The sequence below is a fragment of the Sceloporus occidentalis genome, unplaced genomic scaffold (genome assembly GCF_023333645.1).
Source record: "Sceloporus occidentalis isolate IW3139 unplaced genomic scaffold, rSceOcc1.0.p SCAF_1, whole genome shotgun sequence".
Classification (NCBI taxonomy): Eukaryota; Metazoa; Chordata; class Lepidosauria; order Squamata; family Phrynosomatidae; genus Sceloporus; species Sceloporus occidentalis.
In genome coordinates, this window is record NW_028316981.1 from 232,788,897 (window position 1) to 232,809,760 (window position 20,864).

The following is a 20,864-nucleotide window of genomic DNA, read 5'->3' on the forward strand; positions in this document are numbered from 1 at the left end:
GAATCTGCATTTACACAGCAACAGCCTAACGCTAGACATGTTTATTCAAAAGTATTTCCTGCAAGACTGAATGGCGGTTGCTTCTAGACAGGCATGTGCTTATGATTACAGCACTGTTTTCTGCTCCTCCATCTTTCAACTTGGACACTTCTCTCTTTCACATGCTCTCTCTTCCTTGTTTACCATTTCTCCGGTATTCTGGAAGCTGTGGCTACAGTTTTTAACTAAGCTGTTGCTAAACTGAAGATCCTTAAGGGACCTGAATAACTGTTCCATCCAATGTTCAGGGAAAAGAAGGGTCTGAGAAGATTTTTTTAAACCCTCCTTTTATCATCAAATGACTTGGTATCCAAATGCTTTCCCCTAAACACCACAGGAGCCTAACATGATTGACTACTACACCTTAGCAGAATCTTAGTTCTCCACATGGGAATGAATAATAGACATATATTGCTGTCAGGAAGATCAAGTATGCACTCGGGGACAGTGCTGAATGGGAATTAAAGTAACAGCTCACATTAATTATACATCATCAAAATAAAGTTTGCTATGGAGTTTCTCCATATCTGAAGGCTAAGTTTGCAGTGCCTGTAAAAAGAACTCCAGTGGCAATGAAGCATACAAGCTCATGTCACAAAATGTATTTGGGCAGACAGGACCAACAAATGGCTTCAGTTTGCTAGATTTTTCATGATAAAAAGTGTGTAAATTTATTAATGGTTGTCTTCAATGGTTCACCTGCTTCATTTAATTTTGTGTGAGAAGGCAATTACTGAGAAGTGATCCACTGTGGATGCTGTTCTTGAGCATGCTAAAACGTGACTGTGTGCTGGGAAGTGGCTTTTACATCACTGAGACAGCAAGCTTTTATCTGGCCTGGGCCACTGTAGACAGTGCTTGGAATGCAAGGTTTCCAACCTTTTCTCTCATGTGTTAGGCCTTTTTATCTATAGAGAATCTTTCTTTATATAGAAACATTCAATCATATGAACTCTCTCATGTCTCCTTGTTAGAAAGACCTCTTGTGGAAGGTCCTAATCTGCACTGCAGCTGAACCCTAGATAGGGTTTTGACAGTTCAGGCGTAAAATCTTCAGACCAGAAAAAGAGCTGGAACAATGTCTTTATACCAATTCTGGATCACGCAGTACATTATCTGTGCCTCTATAGCCAACCCGGTGATGGAAACCCTCTATGTGATTTCTTATTGTCTTGGACTATGTTTTTTGCTCTCTGATTACTATTACAACCTAAAATCCTTTAAGTGACTTTGGACTGTTTCTGTCTTTGCTTCTTATCTACTTGTTATTTGCATTACTTTAAAATTGCATTTGACCCTGGACCACCTTACCACTTTGCTGGTCCCTAAACTGGATTATGCATCCCTAACTAACTGATAAACTGCTACTTGTCTCTGACCTGTGCTCAATCCTGCTCCCTTGGGAACAAACAAAAGCCTATAAATGTGACAAGGAAAGACAGAATTCTCATATTTACCAATTTTATCCTATTCTTTACCAATATTAAACCCACAGAACCCTAAAGGAGCTACTGAAAATCAAGCTCTACCATGCGCTCAGTGCAGTCATGCTGGCCACATGGCCACTGGATTCATCTTTGGTCAATGCTGGCTCTTCCATTTAGTAACAGTTGGTTATGACTAGACATTCATGTCAAGGGACTACCTTTACCTTTTACCATAGGGTTAGTTTCTTTGACAGAAGATTAGAACCTTATATTTATTCTGCAAACATCTTAGTGAAGAAAACAAGGCCCTTCAAACAAGATCCTTGATGGCATTGCTTTAGCAGCCGTTTACAGAGCTCAATAAAAATGTTTACTTTCAACTTGGGGATTACTCTTTTCAAATTTACAAAACAAAAAGACTACCAGACTTGCAGATGCACTTCTTAATTTAAGCCTTTGAGGAAATGTACTCCCTTCAGGTGAAGGGGAGTTGCAGGGATAGCTGTATTGGCCATATATCCAAATATCCAAGAGATGGATTTCAATTTCTTAAAATATATGCCCTGCCCTTCCATTTAACATCTCAGCTAAATGTGCTCAAATATTGGGTCCATATATTTTACTTTGAGAAGCAAGTCTCTGAAATAGAGGTCAACTTTCTATGGATGCACAATTATTCAGATATCTCATGCTAGAAATAAAAATAAAATCCAGATTTCCTCAAAGATAAACATACCATTATTTCTTTGTGGAAGAATTAAGAGTTTGGTGGAGTGCACATGCTTTGGAAGTAAAAAAAAGAGTCCTAGGTTCAATTTGTTGCAACTCTAGGTAGGATTTAGGTCCAAAACACACGGCAGAAATAATTCAGTTTCAAACCACCTTAACTGTCTGACTCAAAGTGAGAGAATCCTGGGAACTTTAGTTTATTGTGACACCAGAGCTTTCTGACAGACAAGGCTAAATGATAATAATAATTAATAATTTGTTTTATTTATATACCGCTATTCCAAAGATCATAGCGGTGAACAGCAAGTAAGCTAATTTGCCCCCAACAGTTTGGGTACTCATTTTAGCGACCTCGGAAGGATGCAAGCCTGAGTCGAGCTTGGGCCCTTTTGCTGGTCTTGAACTCGCAACCTTGTGGTTTCGAGTAAATGGCTGCAGTACAGGCATTTAACCACTGCGCCACCAGGGCTCCTGTGGTTAAAATATCTCAAGAAACTACAGTTCCCAGAATTCCCAAGCACTGAGCCAGGGCAGTTAAAGTGGTCTCAAACTGGATTATTTCTGCAGTGTGTTTGGACCTAAGACACCGGTCTAGAACCCTGAAGAACTGCTGTCAGTGTGAACAGTACAAACGAAAAGGTCAGCAACCTCTTTTGTATAAAAGCATGTTTCTATGTCCTTATTTTACTTCAGGATTAATTTGATTAAAATTATGATCTAAATTCCCTCTCTGAAGGACTCATTTGTAATGATTAAATAACTTATAAGATTCTATTTAATCACATTTTAGTAGAAGTACATCAATGTTTATTAGAACCTTAATATATATACACAGATGTAAGTTTCATTAGGCTTCTGGCTGCACAATTCTCTTTAATTGTTTTCAAATAATTTTTTAGTTCATGAAAAGATGAGATCCATTCCATTTATATCCAGACTTCTCTTCTTTGTTCTGATCTACTCCAGCTCCCCAAATTCTCTATTTTTCTATTCAATTACCTTCTTTATTACAGAGATAAACCTACCCCAGAAAATAGGTTTATGCTGTACTTTTACCATGTCTCTGGCACGACTCAAAGAATAGCAATGACTGTGTGCACATAAAGCGAAAGCTTGACAGTCTCTTCCTGCTAGAAAAGGAAGCTATGTGCTGGTTGGATATAGGCATAAAGCTGCATCTCTCTTTCTCTCTCTCTCTCTCTCTCTCGTTTCTCTGCTGCAGAGCTAAGTCTTCTTTGTAGGATGGGAGCAAAATACACATTTAGCAATGTTAGACATTCTACAATGGCAATGTCTGCCCTTAATTAATGGTCCTCCTCTTCTTGGAGTTGCACAATTGTTCAGTGAATGTACAGTGAGAACAGTACTGCTAACATAGTGATCTCAACTGAACCTATCCTTCCCTAGTTCCACTACAGGGCAGCTAGAAAGCTTGTGGTCATATCAGAATTGAAGAAATTTGGAAATCAGAAGGTAATAGAAGAATTAAAACTATTGTCCTTCAGTGAAAGGAAAGGAGAAAGAAATGCACCAATCTGCTATTTTCTCAATATAACAAAAGGAAACTTCTATCTCACTGACAATAAGGCCACAATGGTAGCATTTATTTGTAGGGTGGAGAGCGGACCCAACTGGAAATCACAGACTAGAAATGAAACTGGTTAGGGCCGTGTCTATTTTGGAATACCAATGAGCATCAACTTTTACACTAGAAAACATATACAATCTGGCTCATTGTAGCACAAACATTTATGGCTGAAGCCTTTAAAAGTTCGTTAAAATGAATGTTAAATTTTTAGAGTATTTCACATCTTGAGCAACCAACTCTAGAGAACAGGGACAAAAAAGGCTTCCTTTTCAGTTCAAGCGATCCAGGTTCATGTGATCTGTCATATCTAGCTTCTTGGAAACAACCTTTGCATTTAGTGCTTATTCTAGCAAGAGTTCTGTGGAGCATAAATAGAAGCTGCCTTGGAAAGCTACACTCCTTTAGATCTTCTCTCAGGATTCTTTTATGCTATAGAAAGAGTTAAGTCACTTTACATTTTAAAGGAAACCAAAATTTAAATGGAAATAAAACCCTAAGGACATCAGCACTAACAAACTTCATACCACTTTTCTATGTTACAGTTCAGAAAGAGGATTAACAATTGCAAAACGTAACAGCTTCAGGATATCACACCATACTAAAAGCCATCTCAGTGTTCCAGGTACTGAAAGTACAAAATACAGGCACATAGTCTGACTTTTAAGGATAAACATTAGTATGAATCTTTGTTATGTAGACATATAACAAATAAATTGTGGCACAGTTTTGGATGCTGTTTATGGCAACCAGGCCACTCAATGTTGATGTATTCCACGTAAAAAGTATGTCCTGACAATTATCCTCTTGAACAGGGTTGACTGTAAAATTTGTCAAAGTGAGGAAACTGTTACAAGTAGCAGATTTTAGGTGTCATGGAAAGGCAGAAAAATGTCAAACATCTCCTTTGTGATTATTGTATTTTTTCCGCTCAAGAAGTGCTTGTAGTATGTTCTGCCTCATGTGCAAAACAACTTAGCTTTTGAGAACACTGCACATTTACTTGTGAAAGTGGACCACTATGCTTCAGACAAAAAAAGAAATGTCTTGGGCTTTGTATATGAAAGCTGTAGCGAACTGCATATAAATTTCACCACCACTCCCTTCAACCTTGGCAACTTCCAGATGGTTGCTTAAGAAACCATCTCTTGAGCCCACCCCAAAAAACAATTTATGCAAACATCTCAAAAAAGAGGCAGTCCTGTGGCTCAGATATCATCACTTACATATTTTGAACATCCTAGTCTAGTGAAGAAGCCAGCAAGCTTTGAAAGTGAATGTAATGTATTTTGTGCACTTCAGTCAGCTAATAAAAATATCATGGTGATGTGTATTTTGTTGTATTTGCAGTGCTGAAATCCCTACAATCTTAGCATCAAACACTGTACAACAATACTCTGTTGCCTCATTCTCTATACATGTATATACACAAGGCAAGGACCTTATGTATTCCAAGTACATAAGGCTCACCATTTGGTATAACTTCACACCAAGAGGTACTGTCTTCCCCCAAATAGTATGTGGACCCTGTAGAGATGAAGCCTCTTTCACAACCCATGGGGAAGAACCTGAGGCATGAGAGGACCAAACTATTTTCCATTCCATATAAGGGATGAATGTGCAGAATAAGACCCAAGAAATTATGTACCAGGTAAGAGCCATGAAATTTGATGATACCTGCAGTCCAACTAGAAAAGCAGAGCAAGTATAATGGGGATGAAGATGCAGATAAATGGTTTCTAATGATGGGGAATATGCCTTCTCTTCACTAGGGCACTGAGCTTTCCGAGTAGTGAGGAGCAGAGCAAGTACTGTATACACAAAAAGTGAAATACAGCCCATCACTATAGAAACAGCTTAGAAATAAGATGGCATTGATGTCTTGGAGCACACAGCACTCACTGAGCTAGGTTTTGTGGATGTAAAAAATTGGGAAAACCATGGTTCTGTTCCGTGATAGTCTTGAAACAAGGACAGAAATTCCTTAGTTTTAGTCAGTAAATCCCTGAACAGATGGTATGAAGTCTATACAATCAGACCTCCATATCCACAGATTTTTTTAACACGGCTTGTAAATATTTTCAAAATATTATAGATTCCAAAAAGCAAACCTTGCTTTTGCCATTTATATAAGGGGACCCATTTTATTATTATTTAATGGGACTTGACTATCCAGGGATTTTGGTATCCACTGTGAGTCCTGGAACCAAACCTCAGTGGATACCAAGGCCCTACTGCATAAACTGATGAGGTGCAGTTCTAAATGGGATCTCTCACATAATGTCCAAGGCAGAAGAACAAAAACAGTGTTCCCCCATCTAAAATAACTCACTCCACAGATCCTCTCAAAACACAGATCAGCCAAGGTAGACCTGGTCTTACTGGTTTATTGCAACTTTTGTGCAGCCTTTTGCCAGCCTTTGTAAACACTGTCCTAGCATGGTGAAAGTTTAAATCCAACTGCAGCAGGGGCATTATGTATTATCAATCTCTTCATATTTAGCAAGAATGCAAATATAGAAATAAGGTATGAATTCCCATTTCTAACTTTGGATGTTCATACAACCTTTTTATGAAAAACCACGCAATATAGCAGGGATAGGAATCATGCAGTCCTCCTACGTATACAGTTGGACTTCAACTCTCAGCAGCATAGCCAGTGGGAAACAGTGCTGTAAGATGTAGTCCAGCAACATCTGGAGGGGCCACATGATTCTCACCTTGCAGTTCAGGAAACACTAAAGACTGATTTTGAGACCTTACCACCCAAACATCACCTTAATACTGTTCTTCTACTACATGTTTTAGGGCTACTGGAGAGCTTGACAGTAAACTGATGCTGTTATTGACAATTAGGTTATTAGCATTTTATTCAGCGATTTCTAGTAGCAAACAAAAAGTGTCTAGCAGTTCCCCTCAGTCTATAGAAACAAGACTGCACAGGCATATTTCACAGCAGTAGGACTACCCTCAAGGAGGACATCATAGCATATTGTATTCCTCAGGTGTTATGGCCCCGGATGCACTGAATGAGCTTAAGTAAGTAAAAAAAATGACTTTGCTGTAGGATAGACCATTTGAGTGACCAGCCATAGAAAACCTTTTCAGCTCTCTCCAATACCAGCAGCATTTTTTAATAAAATGCTCAATTTCTCTAGTTATGAGGCATCTAAAGTGCTCTTATTTTGACTCTCCTCTGCATCTTATTTTTTGCATGCCTGGTCTCATCCGTAGTCCTTCATGGTCCACAGAATATTAGCCATAACATGCTTCATGGCTGAGAGGCAGATTTGCATATACATGGGAGCACAGAGCTAGCTAGCCATAGCTGGAATACATCTTACAGACACAATGGCTAGAAAGGCACAGTAACCGAACCATGTGACTGAGGCAGAAAGTGAGTGAGTAAAGGGGATTTTTTTTAAATTCACTGTTATGAAAATGAATGAAATCAGAGTTTTGAGGCACTAAAAGCTAAGAGATACACTATGCCACAAACAGTCATGGATCAAAATCCACAAAACATTATGCTAGCCTGTAAGATGCTACAAGATTCTACCTTGTTTTTGCTGCAACATGGTAACTAACAAGTGAAGTGATACAACAGTTTGACTATATAGTCACTCCTCCTTTCTTGCAGACTTGGTCTTGATTATTCATAGAGGGGTGACCTCCGTTATCCTCAATGCCACCCATTCAAGCCTATGGGGCTTAAATACGTACGAGTCTCTGTTTTCGTGGGGGAGGTCCAGACCAGATCCTCTGCAAAAATGGAGGGTCAGCTATACTCAAAATCTATTTGTGGATTAGCTTTCTTTTACTCTGTTTACTCATAACGGATTTCAAGGCATAAAACAGCAAGGCCTTTCAGTCCAACCCAGAGTATAGGATCAAGAGGCAGTTTCAACCACTTTTGCATTTTCCAGGTTTATAATTCAGGCCCTTACAGTGATCATTACGTATATGCTTAATCTTGCCTTAACATCAGCAAATGTGTACACAACACAAGAAGGACCCAAGCATCTTTTCACTGCCATTTTTTGGAAATCCAATCAGAGAAGAACGGCTTAGATACACTTGTGTGCATGAACATGGACAAGATTTTGCCCGTAGGCACAGGGGCAAAAGAGTACATGATTTTGAGAAAGGCCTGCCTTTTAATAGGTATGCTGAATATCTTCACTGAAGGAGACCAGGCTCATTCCAAGAAACGCTACTGGATTTACGTGCTGGAAAATGGGAGCTTGGTTTCGTTAGGACTGCACAGGTTATGCTTTGAAATCTGCCCATCTAGAGAACAGATCAGCCAGTGAAATTCAAAAACCCTAAGTAACGGTTGCCAGGATGCCAGGAGGACGGGCGAACGGAGAAGAGGAAGTGAAGAGAAAAACAACAACAACCAGATGCAAGCCATTAAGGAGAACTTTCCTTGGCCAGGAGACTCTTGCCTGAGCCAGCGATGGTGGTGCCAAAAGTTGCCAGAAACCGTTGAACCACCGGAAGTGGCACAGGAGAGGCACCAGCCCACACAACCTCCCCCCCCCAGTTCCTCCCTTTCTTTCCCTCCAGAGAAGCTATGGCAAAGATCCCCAGGCCCAAGAAACCAAGGTTGGCCCTCCAGATGTTGTTGGACTGCAACTCCCCTCAGCTCCGTCCAGCAGAGTGAGGAGTCCTGGGGTCTGATCTCCCAAAGCATCTGGTGGGCCAATATCTGTCCAGCCCTGCTAAGGAAAAAAGAGAAGAGAGGCCAAGGCTGAGGCTTGAGAGCTGGAAATGGAGGGAAAAGAGGAAATTGCCACCTCCAATTACCACTGTCCCCTTCCTTTGGCAGAAGGGCATCATCCCCCATTGCCTCACGAGAGGAAGGAAGGAGGTTGGCCAAAGCCTGGGGGGGGGAGTGGGTGTCCCTGGCAGGGTGACTGGATATCCTCACTGCAAAGGAGGACAAAGGACCATAAAATGTAGGACATTTCAAGAAAACAAACTGGTGGAAATTCCAAAACAAATGCTTGAAACACTCCTACAATGATAAATTCATGCTTCTTAAGCCATGCTCAAGATGGAGGACACTTTGGAATTGGTCTCCTGAGGAGAAGGCTGAAACGTAGGACAGTTCCTGGAAAAGGAGGACACCTGATCACCCTGCCTTTGGGTCGCCATAAGTCGGGAACGACTCAAAGGCGCACAACAACAGCAACAAAACAACAACAAGGCCCTCCACAGACACACGTGCCCCAAGTAAGGTGGCCAGATGTCCTACAAAGGAGGACAACCACCACAAAAATGTAGGAGCCTGTACAGACAGCTGCTAGGGGTCACTTTGGAGGTATGCTGTTTAAATGACGCATGGGTCCTAAGAGGCCAAAAGGACCTAAGGAGCGTGGCTTTGGTGGGGCTTCTGGCCTCACTCAGCAGACCTCCAAAGTGACCCTAAGCAGCCTTATTTCGGCCTGTCTGTTCGGGGCCTAAATAAGTGAGTGCTCCTTGGTCGAAATGGAGGACGCCTCAAGAAAAAATGGAGGACATTTCAAAACAAAGGGGAAAAACCTGTAAAGACTGAAAGATGGACTCCTTGGTCAGATTGGAGGAAAATGTAGGACATTCCTGACACACAAAACCCACTCATGTGAAATACTGAGGAGGGAGCAAGCTTGTTTTCTACTGCTGCAGAGAAGAGGAGGCCATGGAGGAATGGATGCAAGCTGCAGGGAAAGAGAGCCCACTTCGGCATTAGCAGGGCCTTCCTGACAGTGGGACACAGTCCTTCCTGGGACCGTGGTGGAGCCTCCTCCTTGGAGGCCTTTGAGCAGAGGCTGGGTGGCCCTGTGTCCCTGGGGAGGCTTTGACGGAGAGTTCCTGCATGGGCTGGACCAGGGCCCTCCTCGGGGTCTCTCCCAACTCTAGTTGGAGGAGGAGCGGAGGGGGCCGTGCCCTACCTGCTTCCCCCGGTAGAAGAGGCGCTGCCTGTCGGGGCTGACGCGGAAGCTCTCCTGGATCTTCTCGCGGAGGCTCTCGATCTTGGTCAGGCGGCTGAGGTCGTCGATGGTGTGGGTCTGGGCGCCGTCGATGGTGCGCACCTGGATCCACATGGCAGTAGCAGCAGCAGCAGCAGCAGCGGCGGCGGCAGCGGGGCCTCTAGGAGCAGAGCAGGGACGGCGGGGCGGAGGAGGAGGGCTCTCTCGCGCTGGGGCTCACCCCCTCCGTCGCCCCCAGAGGCCCAACAGCCGGGATGCGCCCTCCCTCCCTCCCCCTTCAGGCTCCTCTGCAGCAGCGACCCTCGCGGGCTGCTTCTGTCTTCTATCCTCTCCTCCTTCTAAACAAGACTGTTTACCACTGGCTCCACACATGGAGGTCACGGCGCCAACGCGTGATCTCGCGAGATCTCTGGCCCCAGGCCGCCAACGGCACACAGCCTCACGCGCGCGCTCTCTCTCTCTCTCTTGTCCTCTCTCTCTCTCTCTCTCTGCACGCGCCCGCGTGCGCGCGCACCAATCGCCGCCTCACAGAGAACAACGGGAGTTCGACGTCCTCCTGGCTCCCTATTCGCGCCTCAAACTCCTCCCCCTCAGCGTTCCCCGATAGGAGGCCACGCCCCCTCGCTCTCGCCTTGCTCCCTCAGGGGGCCTCCGACAACAGTTGCCTCAGTCAACGCATTCGCCCCTTGGGCATCGTTTACACCTTCGAATACACTTGTCCCTCCACATTCGCCAGGGATAGGGGCACGTGACCCACACCCGCCCCCAGTGAATATGGAAAAAGCACAAACAAAAACACCCATGTTTTTTCACCAGAGAGAACACCTCTCTAGGAATCTCTAGGTCCTCCAGTGCAACTCTATGGTCAACCTCTGACAGACATTGACCATAGAGTTGTGCTGGAGGAGCTACAAAGGCCTTGTGGAGTGTTCTCTAGGAATCTCTAGGTCCTCCAGTGCAACTCTATGATCAACCTCTGACAGACATTGAGCATAGAGTTGTGCTGGAGGAGCTACAAAGGCCTAGTGGAGCATTCTCTCTAGGAATCTATAGGCCCTTCAGTGCAGCTTTTAATTAAAGCTGACCATAGAGTTGCACTGGAGGACCTAGATATTCCTAGAAAGAACATACTCATCAAATCAGTGAATAATCAAAGCCACAAAAGTCAAAGCCGCTAATATGGAGGGATGAAAGTATTTGCTGTTTGTGATTCACATCTCCTCTTTAGCAATCTTGAAACGCTCCCCAAGTTGACAGTGGACCTAGACATTTCTAGAGAAATGGGTCCTTCTTTGTTATCCGCTGGGGTTTGGTTCTTCATGGATGCTCAAGCACAGTTAAAGACAATGGCAGAGCAAAATGGTGCCTCTGTGTAAAATGGGGAATTGAGCTTTGCTGTTTGGAATTTATACTTTTTTTTTTTTGGGGGGGGGGGGATATTCAAGATGTGGATGCTTGAATCCATGGATAAAAATAATCCGTTGATAAGGAGGACCAACTGTACTTGCCCACAGGGAATCATTGCAGAATACTTGCACATAGAGAAACATTGGAGAATACTTACCCAAAGGGAAACACGGGGATACTTGCCCATAGGGAAACATATGGGAATACTGGTGCTATCCATCCTTGGAGGGAGAGATGCAGGCCCAGCTCCATTGGGCCTGGCCTGAACTAAAAAGAAGAGCCCTCCCTCCAGTCCCTCTGCCTTGGTCCAGGCCTCAGAGGGAGGGAAGAACTGCTGGACATGATCCCCTTCCCCATCACTATTCCCTTCTCCTTTTGTGTCGTGTCTTTTTAGATTGTATGTCTGAGGGCAGGGAACCGTCTAATTAAAAATAATAATAATTGTAAGTCACTCTGAGAGCCTTTGTGGCTGAAGGGCGGGGTATAAATACCGTAGATAATAATAATAATACATGCCCATAGGGAAACACTAGAGAATACATGTCCATAGGGAGAATACTTGCCCATAAGGAAACATTGGAAAATACAGTGGACCCTTTGTATATTGGGAGATTCCCCTGCATATGGGGAAAAGCACTGGACCTCAAGTCTCATTGTTGGCTATGGCTGCACACTCTTGTGGGCATGCACACCATTTTAATGCCTGGGGCTTGCTGTCCTCTTGAGCTTGAGTCCACATATTGGTCGGGTGCACATAGGAAAACATCCAGTCTTTTGAAAGCATAGGTTCGAATCCCACCGCTGCCACATGTTATGCTTCTCTTTGCTCCCATTCCCCTCCCCTGATCTGGATGGGACTCCTTGAGAACACCTTAATTTAAAAAAAAAAAAACTTGCTGCCACCACCCAATGATTAACCTGTTACACCCCAGCAATGCATTGGGACATTGCTGGGCCTTCTACAGGTAACCAACAATCAGAAAAGCACTAGCCTAGCTAAGGCTGTCAAAAGGAATGGAGAAAGAGGCAGAGTACTAAAGAAACAGGTTTATTATGAAGTAAAGAACATTAAAGAGTAATACATGGACCCCCCCCCGCAATGGTCCTCCAGGCACAAACATAAAGGATAAGTTACAAAATGATAATAATTTAGAGTCTAATTGGCAGGTTTCCTTCTCACCACCAGTGATGTCATCACTCCTCATATCTTCCAATACCCCCTCCCATAGGGAAAAAGGCCCTGATTAATGAAGGGACTCCCATTTATCACACTTGCCCATAGGAAAGCATATGGGAACACCTGGAGTCCTCCCCAATCCACTGATGATTCACATCATGAGTCCATGTCCTCAGAGAGCACCATATCAATGATGGCATGATCATATCATGGTGCAAGCACATGCAGCCACATGGATCCTTGGGGATGGTGGTAATAGAGCTCCAGCAAAATGACCATTATGACACAGAACATACTTTCATCAAAAATAATGGACTCTTCTTGTTTTAGGAATATGATGATGAAATAATATGGATCGAAGGACGGAATTTTCATGGATCCTCTGGACTTAAAGAGTTCTCCTTCGTTGATCCCAGTTTTGAGGGAAAGGATGAGAATAAATAAAGGTGATCACTGCCACCATCAAAGTACAGACCTATTTGTATGGTTTGACTACCCAATCAAAATTCAAAATCAGGAGCCAATTAGTAGATTAGAATAAGATCAAACAATAAATATTACAAAACTGTAGAAATCCATAATTCATTGTTATGTGCATTATGATGCAGTGAAGTTTTTTGGATTGCTCATGAACTGTCAAGACCATGAGATGGAAAAGTAAATATCACCTCTAGTTGTCAAAAGCATTTGGTTTGTGTCATAGGGTCATCTGAAAACCAGCTGTACAATTTGCAGGAGTTATTTTTCCTCAGACATCAACCTCTTTGATATCTCAGATTTCATTTTTAAGCCACTACTTTTGCAGTAGCTGGGAAACTTATTTAATAACAAGTTAGGTCTGGACCTAGAATGTATAAAATAGCTGCATAATTTGCATATAATAAAACATTGATTTTTCTATCCCATAGTTTGGGAACATATCCACCAAAGTCTGATAGATCAATCATTACATCTTTTTTAAAAAAGTTACATAGCGCCGTGCATTGCCCTTCTTGTCAAGGGCATAACTTCAGTGAACTGACCTTCAGTGTTAGATCTATTTTAGAGTACACTATTATCATACAGTGCCCTTATGAGATAGAACAGTCTTTTATCTTTTATCAGATAGTTCCTGTAGCAACTTGACCCTTGGGATCAGATGGAAAACTGCCTTCAAATGCATGGAAGCAGCATGCAGTCTTCCCCTTAGAGAGGCCTTGAGTATATCATGGTCACTGGTAAAATAACAGTAGGGGCTATACTTTCCTGGATGAATTGGGGCCGCGGCAACAACGTCGGCGTATAACACCAGCTTGTACAAGCTTTTACACCCACCCACCCCTAGAATTCCCACATACACAGAATTATGATCTGTTGTTTCGTTATAAAGCATACAAGCCTGTTATATAGTTTAACTACAATAATTACGTGAAGATTGTATTTACTAGTCCAGGCATTTGTTCATTTTACATACTTTACCATTACGCTATCTGTTAGAATGCTGTATAATGTTAAATGGGTAGGACTTAAGTAAAGCAGTTGCTAGGTATCCATTCTTGCCAAGGAAGGTTGCAGCAAAATGGCTCCAGAAGTCACCCAAACCCAAGATGAATTCTGCGAATGACTGCAGCAAAGGTAGCCAAAGCAGCAATAATATCACCTTGGGCAAGCATTTGTAGTTATAGACATGCATCTGTGCGTTTATATACATGCATCTGTGCAGCTTCTATGGTCAATGGTAGGCCAAAGCATCTAGTAGTAGATAATTTCATGGAGTTTCTTGGTCTAAGCCAGAAACTGAGCTTGTGAGGCAGTAGTTGCCAGAAATAAGTTTAGGATCACCACTTCCAATTTAGCTTTTTTCAGCTTGCTGTTAAGCATATTTAGAGTATTTTTCTTTTCCTTTTAGAAGTTCAGGGACTAGAAATAATTTATTTAAAGCTAGAATGTGTTGTGAATAAAATCCTTCATTAGTTTTTCTAGAACATATCCACCAAATCCTAAATTAAGTTGAAGGTGATAGCAATCTTCCATTAGTTGCAGTCGAGAATTAGTATTACATCTGTATCAAGATTTAGTAGGAAAGCTCATTTAAAATCAGTGAAGCATTTCCAAAGCATCCAGCTTCACTAGGAATCTGATGAAAATCCTTCTTTGAAAGCAGTGGAGCATTTCTACTGAATCTTCAGTTGTAGCAAATCTACAGGTCATCTCTTTGCTCTTCCACAGTTGATTTTTTTTTTAACCCTGGAGTTGTATAGCTGGTTTCATTATTTTTCAGGTCAGGCATGAAACTTGTGAATTAATTTTATCCAGTATGTTCATTTTCATGGAGCAAGCATGTATGATTGCAAATAGGATGAGAACAATATCTCTCCCTGCTGTAGCCTCCGTATGATGTAGAAACTCTTTAAAAATCTGGTCTGAGAGCTCACAAAGGCTCTGGTACAGGTTTTCTGTGCTGGAGAGACTGAAAATGTCAGCCCTACCAAAAGTCTCACATTGGTTTAAGCTTTAACAATAATCTGTTGGCTGATTTTGTACACCGTTGCTAATTCACAGTTTAGATTAGAACAGTGTGAATAAGCAGAAATGAAAAACAGTAAACTTAGCGCTGATGCACCCACTTTCTTTTCCTCTGCAGCTTGGGAGGAGTTCCACTTCCACTTCTGCTTAACCACACTTTCCTATGTCATCTGGACCAATAAAACGTAGTTAACATTAACTGTGCTTAGTATCAAACAAGCCAACTTCAGACCATAGTTGGTGAAGTTGGCTTGTTTAAACTAAAACACTTCCAGATGACAGAGAAAGCTGTACTTAAATAAATGCAAAAATAGAAGTTACTGAATCCCTTCCACTGTCTTGAGAAAAGGTGAGGGAAAGAGAGAGTCCCTGGGGCTGAGTATGTAGTTGATTTCTGATTTCTCACATCACACCAAGCTATTGTTTAGACCTGGAATAGTCCATTGCACAGAGGATGGGGGACATTTTTCTCGCTCCCCCCCCTTCCGCCAGGCAAGCCACTCTAGCATGCCCAACACAATGAGAAGTGATGTCAAATCAGTTCCAGTTTAATTCCTGGCCAATATTTGGGTTGGTTTTTCTATTTTATTTTCTTTTTAAAGGGTTTGGGGATCATGGAGGCAAAGTGTTCCCTAGATAGATATATGAGGAGAATTATGGGTGAAAATTGCCCAGTTGCATCTCAGGGCTTTGAGAGACTTCAGGGTCTGCACTTTGGCCTCTGACTTTGCTCACCCATGGTTTAAAGTTATGTGGATACACACAGCCATTGCTTCTTATGGACGTGCTTATGTTGAAAAATATGTTATTATTCAGTAGGAGGCAGCTTCAGCTTTATTAGGACCAACATGATGGGAGAAAGAATGCAGAAAAATTAATTTTGTTATCTGCAGTGGTTTTGTGGAAAACCCCCTCTGAAGAATTTGCCAACAAAACCCCACAATAGGGTCACAGTAAGTCAGAAATGACTTGAAGACACACAACAACAAACTGTAAAAAATGGGTAAAAGGAAATGAATGAATTTTGATGACATACCGAGGGTCCACATATTTTAATCCATATGCCATGCTCCTTTCCTTTCTCACACAAGTACTCCCCAAAATTAGTTATACAAAGAGGTGGGCTTTCCATTCAATTATACTTGTTTTCATATGTTATATCTCACGTGTCTCATACTTGTTTTAATTTTTGCTATTATAAGAACATTGCCATCTGTTCTCTTACACAGATTCCATACTTTTAGCAGCTAGATAAGGATCAGGCATTCTATACAAAAAGCCCAAGCAAATTTTAAAAACCCAACAAGAAACAAGTTTTGGGGACTCCTTTCAATCTATACTACTTTCATTCCCCAAGCTGACCCTCTAACAAAAGGTAATAAAGCTGGAATGGTGAAAATATCTCTCCAGGTATTTTTGGACTACAACTACCATCATCGATGAGCAGAGACTATTGTTACAATCCAGCATCCAACAAGACCTAGTGCAGAGGTAGAAAATTTGTGGTGTGGCACCCATCCACTAAGGCCATGTCACCCACCAGAGCCTTTTGAGTGATATCCCCACTTTAGTGACGTGTGATACTTTCCATCTACCCCTTGTGTGACACATACCCCAAGACACACATTAGTGAAAAAATTAGATCTAACATGGAGAATTGTAACACCAAAAGCCTCCAGGGGGCATGATTTCCCTAAAAAAGAAAGCACATACCTCCACTGAAGAAGGTCAAGGTGAAAAGTGCCAAGGTTAGATTAACCCTGAACATTAAAAAATAATAATAATGACAACAGAGCATCTGCAAGAATTCATCCTAGATGACAAGAAAATTTAAATAGTCAGTTCCCATACGTTGGCTCAAATACTGATCAGAATGGAGACTGCAGCCAAGGAATCAGAAGAAGATTAAGAAGGGCAGCTATGAAAGAAATGAATAATATCATATAACTCTGAACACCAAAGTGAGGATGCTCCAGGCAGCTTGGGGACGTGGTGATCACATGATGCACACCTGGAAGCCACAGCCAAGTCACCTAGGGTGGCAATAATTCTCTAACACAAAACTGGGGAAATGTAGGACAAAATGTAGAACATTCAAGAAAAATCCCAAACTAAATCCCAAAAATGTAGGAGATTCAAGAAAAATCCCAACTAAATCACCTAAACATTAATAAAATTAAAAAAATTAATGTAAATTCATGCTGTAACTCACCTCCATCCCCAGGGAGGCCTTGCCACGCCGCCTTTGCCTCAGGCCCAGGGAGGCCTCCCTGGCCTTGCCGCACCACAGGATCAGGATTAGGGAGGTGGCAGTGGCAGCGGCAGCTGAGGAGGCCCCAACCCCCCACCCTGCCCCAAGTGAGGCCTGGTGGCCTTCCGAGGGCTAGGCCTTGCTGCTCCCCACCACCGCTGCCATCATGCCAAAAATGTGGAAGAAAGGCAGTGGCAACTGAGGGGTCCCCCCCCCCCCCGGTCTCACAAGCCACTGCGACACCAAAGTGGTGGCAGGACATCCTTCTAAAACTGGGCCAGGACATTCCCAAAGGCTGAAAAATTGGGAATGTCCTGGCCAAAACCGGGATATGACAACTCCAACCTGGAAAAGCCACCTTCAAACAGTGACAGTGGGCCAGATTAGGGCTGCACAAATGCAGTTGTCATGGATCTGGAATGAGCAGTTCCAGGGCAGCCCTGATCTGCCCTTTTTGGGTGGTCTGTTTCACCACTGAGATGGTGAATCACATCCCCAAAATAAATAAATAAATGGGTGCAGCACCTTGGACAGCTCTTTCTATTCACCCCTCCTACAAAATTCATCTGACCGTATAGATAGCCCTGTGCATGCAATTCATGAGAGTGAGCACATGAGAAAGAGAATGCACCACAGCAGCAGATCTTGTACTCAGTTTATTTATCTGTAGTTAATGGAGTCTCCACAATAAGCCAAGCAGGAACTTCAGAGCTGCCAGCAAAATATCCAGCTGACCACACGAGGCTAGCTTTCATATGTAACTACTTAGAAGGATGTGGAGGTTATGACAGGTACCTAGCATCAGGACCTGACTAAGACCAAGGAAACTTCAGCTCCCTTGGGTGCTCTCTTTCAAGGGTCTGTGCATGGCCAACCACTTGTCCATTTTGTGCCTGGAAGACTTGATGGAAATGACAGTTCCTAAAGAGCAGCCATTTTAGTAGAAGCAAAAATACAAATTCATAGTACTTTCTGGCGCAAATCTAAACTAAATCTATACTTACTGGAGGAGCATCTCAGCATTGGATTTGTCCCCTGGACTGATGGATTTTGAAGTTATACTGTACTAACACAGGGAACCTGACACACATGTCATGTCAAGAATATATATGCTACACATTTGGGATACCTCCACCACCAACCCTACAAAATGGTAGTAGCCATTTTGGAACGAGTTGTATACATGTTTATCTTAAACTCTTTCAGATTGCGCCCCTATCCTCTATTTCCTGCTGAAAAAATATTAAGGCAGGGAAGAGATATAAGAAAACACTTGTGTTGAAATGACTTGATAGCCAGAAGACACAGTTCTCCACGTAGACTTACCCACACTGTGGACAATCACAGCATGTCCATAGTAGTGGATAAACTCCTTCCAGAGAGACCATGTGTGGTTCCAGATAAGTATTTTCTTATGCCTCATTTCCAGCACATTAGTATTTTAAGGGATAGGGGGGATCAGACGTTTTTACCCTTCCTGTGTTTTCCTACTGCTTCATTTTTTCTTAGCACAGAAAATGTGTAAAAGTAAGGTAAAAACTGAACACATGTGTGGCATTATTTAAAAAGTGCCTGCTGTGCATTTGTGACTGGACGTGTTTTTAATGTTCATAATAATTTCATTTTTAAAAAAGATATTTTAAAGTTTGTTTTTTCTGTGCTGGGAAATTTTATGAGCTATCTTTTTAATTTTACATGCCTAAACTTCCAGCAGCGTTGTATAATTCTCTTAAATAGCCTAAGTAACATTGAATTATATGTGTTCATTACTAGAAGGCCTTTTTTTTAAACAGGCAAGGTATTCTATTCAGTTGCAGGAATGGTGGATAATACTAAATCACAATGCAAAATTATTCTAATTTAAGCAGGAATGATTAAAGTACAGTTGAATGGAAGGACTCAGTACTGAGAAACAGTTTTGACCAGGGAAGAAATGTGTAGCACAGTTCTCTTTCATGGAAATAAGTATCATTAAGCTTAATAGTATTTACTCCCACATAAATGCACAGCCTTAGTTTTTTAGATCTTCAGGATGAAAACATCCCAGTCTCTAAGGCAGGGGTGAGAAATTTTTGGCCCTCCACATGTTGTGAAGCACAACTCTCACAGTTACTTAGCATTAGCCTTACTGCCTTGGACTTTTGGGAACGAAATACCAAAGCATTTGGAGGGCCAAAGGTGCCCAATTCCTGTTCAAACAGGGGGGGGGGAGTCTTGGGCCCCATTCCCACTTGGCAGATAAAATGGATTCTATTGGCGCGATTGTGACTTGGATTATTTTCCGAGTCTAATTCGAATTTTTCCCATTGTTTCCATTACCAAAAGGGGCAAATTACCTCGATTTATTTAGACCCTGTTTTCGTTCCCATTTATTTTAAATCACTGTATTTTAAAGCGGAGTAATTTGCTCCCCATTCCCATTTGTGTCCGCAAGCTGTCAATGAAGCGCGTAGGCTTCAGACATCACAAGTGTCATCACCTAATTCAAAACATTTTGACACTGTTTATTTTGCTCCCCGTTCCCATTTCTGTTGGGATTTTTGGTGGGGGGGGGGGGACAGCCAATGAAAATCGGCTGCATCCGAGGCTCTTCTGTGTCTCCCCACACTCCCTTTGGGAAAGAGAGAAGAGGAGCCTATATTCCCCTCAAATCCCTTGGCGACCAGCCTCTTCTGTGTCTCCCCAGACTCCCCTCTGGGAAAGAGAGAAGAGGAGCCTCTATTTGCCCCCAATCCCTTTTCCTCCCCCATTGCTCCCTGGGCTATTTGGGGGGCAATACTTTATAATTTACTTTAGAAATACACACAAACACACACACACACATTTGTATTTGGGGAGAGACTCTGCATCCAAAGTGCAGGCTTGGGAAATTGGATCAAGGGGGAGAAGGCAGAGGGCTTCAGTGGGGAGACACTCTGCATCCAAAGCCCAGGTTTGGGAAATTGCTCCCTGGGCTGTCTGGGGGCGTGATCAAGCAGGCATGTTCTGTAAAGCCCATCTGCTGCTCAGGTGCTCAGGCAGAGGCAAAAAAAGAAAAATGAAAATAGAATAGTTTAAAATGGTGTTCAATGGCTCTCCTCACACATCGGTCTATGAATGTGGAGCAGAGGGGAGGTTGCAGGGGGAGTAATGTGTTTACTGCATTTGGAGCTCAATGTAGCGTGATCGCCTTACCCTGCTTCCCAATCCACTGGGGGAAAGGCTATGGGAACGAAAGAAAATGGCGCCGGCGATGCAGAAAGAGAAGAAAGAGGGTGACAACCCCAGGCCAGCCCATTGAGCACTGCTCCTCCCACCCCCAGGTTCCTGAATCAGACACCCTTTTGTTCCCATTCATTTGCCCCAAATCAGACTCTGGAGGCACAGGAAAATTTGCCTAAAAGCCACTATTTTTTTAAACCGGTTTATCGACCTAAAATTCGGATTTTTCAGTATAATTCGATTCGGATTCGAATCCCAATGGGAACGATATCAGAGCAATGCGGGTCGAATGCGCGCTCAAATGGAAACAAGCACCCATGATTCGCGTCCTGATCCGCATTATAGGCCAGTGGGAATGGGGCCTTGGTTGTATTTCCTTCGGTTGGATCTGTGTCCACTACATGGCAAGAGAGAATAGATAAGTAAAATACCAAGACTCCAATCTTCCATTGTATAACAAACACACTTTATCAAATCAAAGACAGGTCATAAGTAATATCTGCCCTACACTAAGGTTAACACTTCTAGTATAGTCAAATCTGTCTTGATTTGAGATTCCATGACAATA

The 20,864-nt window shown here is 42.6% G+C and overlaps 1 protein-coding gene across 2 annotated transcripts in view; it reads right to left on the minus strand.

The window, feature by feature from the left end:
• Window positions 1-10,013, minus strand: part of UHRF2 (ubiquitin like with PHD and ring finger domains 2) — a 63,821-nt gene extending 53,808 nt beyond the window's left edge. Inside the window, exon 1 of one of the 2 annotated variants that reach the window (XM_089489924.1) lies at window positions 9,717-10,013. In XM_089489924.1, coding sequence (XP_089346050.1) covers window positions 9,717-9,869 — 153 coding nt within the window. In that variant the 5' untranslated portion in view covers window positions 9,870-10,013. The remainder of the gene's footprint in view (window positions 1-9,716) is intronic. The other variant, XM_089489913.1, reaches the window with a different exon arrangement.
• Between the last annotated feature and the right edge of the window lie 10,851 nt (window positions 10,014-20,864).